The sequence below is a fragment of the Idiotropiscis lumnitzeri genome, chromosome 17 (genome assembly GCF_059441095.1).
Source record: "Idiotropiscis lumnitzeri isolate Australia: NSW breed Sydney's pygmy pipehorse chromosome 17, RoL_Ilum_1.0, whole genome shotgun sequence".
NCBI lineage: Eukaryota > Metazoa > Chordata > Actinopteri > Syngnathiformes > Syngnathidae > Idiotropiscis > Idiotropiscis lumnitzeri.
Window position 1 is genome coordinate 6924171 of NC_142407.1, and position 6000 is coordinate 6930170.

At 42.3% G+C, this 6000-nt stretch overlaps 2 protein-coding genes across 3 annotated transcripts in view; one reads left to right on the plus strand and one right to left on the minus strand.

Annotated features, from left to right (window-relative positions):
* rnf43 (ring finger protein 43) overlaps positions 1-3561 on the minus strand; it is a 94084-nt gene extending 90523 nt beyond the window's left edge. For both annotated transcript variants that reach the window (XM_088280391.1, XM_088280390.1), the window contains exon 1: positions 2188-3561. In XM_088280391.1, coding sequence (XP_088136517.1) covers positions 2188-2409 — 222 coding nt within the window. In that variant the 5' untranslated portion in view covers positions 2410-3561. The remainder of the gene's footprint in view (positions 1-2187) is intronic.
* An 883-nt stretch (positions 3562-4444) lies between these two features.
* On the plus strand, positions 4445-5523 carry supt4h1 (SPT4 homolog, DSIF elongation factor subunit). The gene is made up of 5 exons (XM_088279857.1): positions 4445-4619; positions 4792-4898; positions 4982-5037; positions 5118-5171; positions 5303-5523. Exons 1-5 carry the CDS (start codon positions 4551-4553, stop codon positions 5368-5370), a joined length of 354 nt encoding a protein of 117 aa, XP_088135983.1. The 5' UTR covers positions 4445-4550; the 3' UTR covers positions 5371-5523.
* The last annotated feature ends 477 nt before the right edge of the window (positions 5524-6000 follow it).

Sequence of the window (6000 nt, forward strand, 5' to 3'; positions counted from 1 at the left end):
TCATGTAACCCTGACAGTGGATGGTATGATAACAATGATTCCATAGCTTTGTTAATTGTGTGGCAAGGTGTGAAAGTAATAATCTTAATTAATGATCAGTACAATTAACATGCAGTTATGATTAATGCATCTTTCGCAATCAGTGGGCATTATTTAGCAACTCTAAATGTCAAATCCAAATTAATAGAGAGAGAGAGAGAGAATAAATGCGTCTCAGAGTCATTCTAATTATGTAGATCGTAGGATCGCATTTAATTAAATTTTCCACTAAACGTTGATGTGGCGTGAGCACATTTGGCCACTAAGTAGCTCTGCCCCAGCCAAAAAGGCCCGAAAACAGTCCGAAGCATAGGCCTACATTTACGAGCGGAATTACAGTATTCCTTCCATGAATTGAAACAATTTGTGACAAAACACATTTGTAGCCAGCTGCACATATTTATAAATTAAGTCAGCATCTCTGACTGTGATGCATTTCATGATAGTTACCAAACACACGACCCAGAGGTGCAATTTGATATAAACCAATATTCTTAATTTAGGGCAGCTGTGGCAGCATAAACGTTACATCCGATGGTGGTCTAATACATTTGTTGAACGCTAGCACAATACATTTGATTTTCTGGACTGTGACATCGACTGGATGTTAGCATAGGTCCTTAATGATGGCAGCAGAGCTCAGACCACCCACAGTGGGAGACTATACACTTGTGGCCACATCATTAGGTACATCTGCATTGTGAGAACAATTTGGTGACTATGGAGACAATGGAAATTTTTATTAACAGCAACAAAATGGTCATCGTTAAGTCTGCAGCTGTTCAGGTTAAACTTACTGGTTATTTTAATACTAGAGTACTGATTATCTTAATAACAATATTTTAACAATAATTTTCAGCTACTGCACAACTGGACTTCAACCTATTGGCCACGAGGTATCAACTAACTGATGTCTTGTGTCCCTAATATTCAGGTTTCTTTTTCTTGGCTCCAGAAGTGGGGCATCTATTTTTAGAAACAGAACTTCATTGCAAACCGCAAGAACAATTGTCACCAATGGCACTCTAGGAGTGCCAATCAAAGTTGAATACAATGTGTACCTATAGGCTCACTCGGTGGTGGCAATAATTCTTTTGCAATAGCACTTGTCCTCAATAGGGCGGCAGTTGAGGACTGTGAGGCAGACGTGTTAACTACGAGTGTTTTTTTTTTTTGTTTATATTTTTAATAGGTGCCTCGGCTCAAAAAAAAAAAGATCAGGAAACACACTTTGTGTGGTCACCTCTATTGTATATAAACGGGGAAACCTGTCAAACAGACAGCAAGTGCATGTTTCTGCCATAGCACAGCTACAAAGTTCTTCATTAAACATTTCCACATCCTGTGAAAACAGCCGGACACACAATATTATTGCAGTGATTCACAACCAGCATGTCGCGATACACGTGGAGGTGAATGAGTTTTCACTTGTGAAAAGTGCTTTAACATTGTATCAGCAATCAGCCAATGAAATATATTTGTTCATCTATCTATGGCAGCAACATGAAGTGTCAGGCAGAACAATTCAATGAAAGCCATTTAACCCCGGGGTCACCAACCTTTTTGAAACTGAGGGATACTTCTGAGGTGCTGTTAAATGTGAAGGACTAACTGTTAGTTACACACGCACAGAAAAAAAAAACATGCTGAAATGACCTTGTATAATGCGCTATTATTATAATTCATCTATGCGCTATTATTATAATTCATCAATGTTAAAGTACTGATTGCGTTCATAATTTCTCTCTATAATTAAAAACAACGACGTATAACAATCAGTGCACAACACTATTTCTGTGATTCTTTGCAAGTGTTCTAAAGAAACAATTCTTGAAAATCACAATGTCCCATCACTGGCAACTGACTGAGCTATCTTTAGGACATGCCCCAGGACTAGTCTTGTGGTCCTTAGTATCTACCTGGTGCCTGTCAGCAACCATCTTAGTGACCCCTGATTTAACTTCTGTTCCCACCTGTTGCCATTCACACAAGTTCAAGTAAACCAGCTCACATGTAAAAGAAAATTTGTGAGTATAATAAGACCAGATCAAAAATATTTCAGGATAGAAACGTGTTGATTTTTTTTTTCTAAACATAATAAGGATTTGGGAAAGACTGGAATCGTTTCTTGGGTGATGTAGTGCTAACCTGCATGAGTTTTCCCTCGGCGTAACCGGCGCTCCCTCCCACGAACACCCCCTCCAGAGTGATGGGACTTCCCGCCGGCTCGTGCTTCAGCAGAGACACCTTGATGAGCGCTCGCAGGGCCGGCCGCTCGGACTCCGGGCCCGGCTGGCCCAGCACCACCTGCAGGGCCGCCATGAGCAGCCACGGCCAGAGCCCGGCCAGGCGCCATGGGGGGACGGTCATGGCCTCGGCTGAAGTGGCGGGGCCCGGCCGCACATGGTGGACTTCAAAGCAGGCAGCAGGAAAACACGAAAGAAGCTTTTTTTCTGTCCACACTTCTTGCGCTTCTTTAGGCACCGTAATCCAAGCTCACGCGTGAACGTCCCGATCCTTCCATTCAGAGTTAATAGTCAAGCGTGCATCCAGGTGCATATTCCGATCCCAGAGAAATAAAAAAATATGAAAATAAAAAATGGGAAAAAAAGTTGAAACTCAAGCTCCGGGTTGTGACCAACACGTCCACACGCGCGAAAAAAAATCCCCGCTCCTGTCCACGCACCTCTCGAATTTCATTGAACTTCACTTCTTATTAATAATATTATTTATATAATAATAATAATAATCATCAAGGCCACTCGCTGCACCTTTACCAACACCACGCTAGGAGTTGACAAGCGGCGTCGCCAGATAGCGAGTCCCGAGGGCGCCACATTTTTCAACCCGCACGCACGCACGCGCACGCACACGGAAGAGACAAGTTGAACTTCAAAGGCAGCCGTCCCAGGTTGCCTCAGCCGGGGCGGCCGGATCACAGCCGAGCCAAACGGTTAAGTAACATGTTTACAACCTCAACGGTGCGAACATAGTTGCTCCCAAAATAATTTAATTACCGCGGACACACTTGCATAAACTCCGTCTGTTGGCTCGTTTCCTTCCTTCCGTCGTCAGTTAAAAGATATTCCCAATTCAATTTGAGTTTTCAATTACTTCTGCGAAAGTGAATACGTTCCTCCGAGGTCGGTCATCAGCGGGTGCCACGGCAAAAGCGCCACAGTGTGCGGAACACGAGTGCTCCAAACTCCATGTGATCCTCATGTGAAGTCGGTCAATTTTAGAGACGGCGTGTACAGTTCACAACACACGCGCGTACACACTCCCGCCGTCCCACTAATCTACTCTCCCGTGTCCGTGTGAAGCTACTACCACGCCACCGGGGGATCTCATTTACAGCCGCTACCTGCTCATTTGGCCTGCTGCCTTCAGGGCCAGTTCGACGTCAGCGAGAATTTGTCGCTAAATCAAAAAGAGAGATGATATGAACGGATTGCTGGATTGGAATCAACCAAGAGATCGAGAATGCTTGCAATATATTCAGAACTTTCTGGAGCTGCACTTTTAAAAGTCGAGCTGCTAAAAATTTTAATTATTTTCCGAGTTTGCATGAATGCGGCCGCACCAACAATTTCGTGGGCGTATCGGACTCCCCACACCGGAATGATATAAATAAAATTACGTAAATGGCGCTCTCTAGTGGTTGAACTGTGTTAAAACCACAAATCCAAACAATGATAAATTCTCAATCGCGGTTATTTTAGGCAAAGACAATTCATTTAATTAAAAAAACAAACAATTAAAATGAGATTGAAACACTCTGGTTCAGGGCAGATAGTGCGTGTGGTATTATATCAGTGAATGCTTTGCTGATATCAACAAACACAGGTACACTTTCTTCAGTATCAATTCAACACCCAAAATACGGCGCGATTGAATCAAGCAAACGTTGTATTTTATCGGTATCTTTTTATTTGTTGGCACGGTGGGGCCGACTGGTTAGCACGATGGCCTCACTGTGAGAGACAACAGCGGTTGGGGGTTCGATCCCTATAGAGTTTGCATGTTCTCCCCGTGCCTGCGTGGGTTTCCTCCGGGTACTCCGGTTTCCCACCACATTCCAAAAACATGCATGGCAGGTCGATTGAACACTCTAAATTGACCCTAGGTATGAGTGTGAGTGTGGATGGTTGTTCGTCTCTGTGTGCCCTGCAATTGGCTGGCAACCAGTTCAGGGTGTCCCCCGCCTACTGCCCGAAGATAGCTGGGATAGGTTCCAGCACCCCCCGCGACCCTAGTGAGGAGAAGCGGTGCAGATAATGGATGGATGGATGTTTATTTATTTGTGTTGTTTATTATTATCATCCATGTTATTCATATGTTAGGGTGTGTACATTTTTAAACAGGCACTCCAAATGGATGCCTAAATAAGGGTCCTTGTGCGCTGTCGCTGTTGGCAATGACGTAATAATCCTGAGACCGACCATTGGTAATCACTAACCCGTTTGTTTGTACCGAGGTTTTTGAGCTATTTTAACTCGGACGACAGCATAATGGCCCTGGAAACTGTTCCTAAAGACCTTCGCCACCTGCGTGCATGTTTGCTTTGCTCCTTAGTCAAGGTACATTATATTACGGCAAAAGAAGCAAGAAGAAGGCAACGTTTTTTTGTCATTATACAGAAATCGTAAACATTTGCATGTTTACGCGTTCCAGTGGTTTGACTGTTTTAGTGTAACTGCATTATAAATTCGTTACATCACAGCGATATAATGAAATATGCTTCTCTTGTAGACCATTGACCAGTTTGAATACGATGGCTGTGACAACTGTGAGTCGTTTCTTCAAATGAAGGGGAACAGAGAGATGGTTTATGAATGTACAAGTTCTTCATTTGATGGGTAAATACTAACCTGACTACATGTGAAAAATAGTCAACTTTAAGGGGAAAACGTGTTGATCCTTTTTATGTTTATTCCCACAGCGTGATTGCACAGATGAGTCCTGAGGACAGCTGGGTTGCAAAATGGCAGAGAATAGGTACGCAATTACTTAATAATGCTTGGAAATACCCGATTACGAGTGGAATTTCATTGCATTTACCATACTTAATGCTACAGGCACATTCAAGCCAGGTGTATACGCAGTGTCGGTGACTGGCAGACTACCCCCAGGTATTGCCCTATATCAATGCTTTTGTTCCCCTTTTGCGTTATTGTCTCCTTTTACCAGGCCCCTTAATTGTGTACAATAGAGTCACTTTCAGTGTATGTTGGTCATTGTCAACTCATTTCTGTTTTTGCAGGTGTGGTTAGAGAACTGAAAAGCAGAGGCGTGATCTACAAATCCAGAGATACAGCAATGAAATCCTAACCATGAAAGCTTCCAAACCATTTTACGGCTTCATCGTTGAGAAGCCACAATAACATTTGTACAAAAAGACTTCAGATTTTTAAATTTTTTTTTTATTTGCCTCATGCATTTTTTTCTTTGTCATAAAAATAAATCTACTTTGTATTAATTGTAGTTTTGCCGATTGTCTGCATGTCATCCTGCACTGGACACAAAGAACTTTATACTACACTAGCATCCAATGCGAGTAATTCCGCATAAAATATCAGCATGTGTTCTGTTGATCAAAAGAACACCCCACATACTGGTAGCTCCCAAAAATCACGTGTTCTTTGCCAAACCAGAAACATTCTTTCAAGAAATTAAGAGGTAGACAAATGTTAAAGGATAATATAGAGTGAGTCTAATTATTGCCATGTCTAGCTCAAGCTAATTGTTTTTATTATTTATTTATTGAAACACTTTTGCGCTTTTCCAATTTGCGAATGGATCTGTCTGTTTGCACTACCACATATTACCAACAGGGGGAACCCTAGGGCTTATTTCCGGATTTGCGTCAACAGACAAGCATTTCCCACTTCACAACCTAGATATTTTCTAACATGTGTATAGAAAATATATGTAGGTTTTGGATGTAATGACATTGCTGTC

What these genes read in the sequence shown, in the direction of transcription:
- supt4h1 (XM_088279857.1), top strand. Translation starts at nt 4,551, where the DNA reads ATGGCCCTGGAAACTGTTCCTAAAGACCTTCGCCACCTGCGTGCATGT. An exon ending in TGCTTTGCTCCTTAGTCAAG is followed by an intron (nt 4,620 to 4,791) that starts GTACATTATATT and finishes CTTCTCTTGTAG; the next exon opens with ACCATTGACCAGTTTGAATA. An exon ending in ACAAGTTCTTCATTTGATGG is followed by an intron (nt 4,899 to 4,981) that starts GTAAATACTAAC and finishes TTATTCCCACAG; the next exon opens with CGTGATTGCACAGATGAGTC.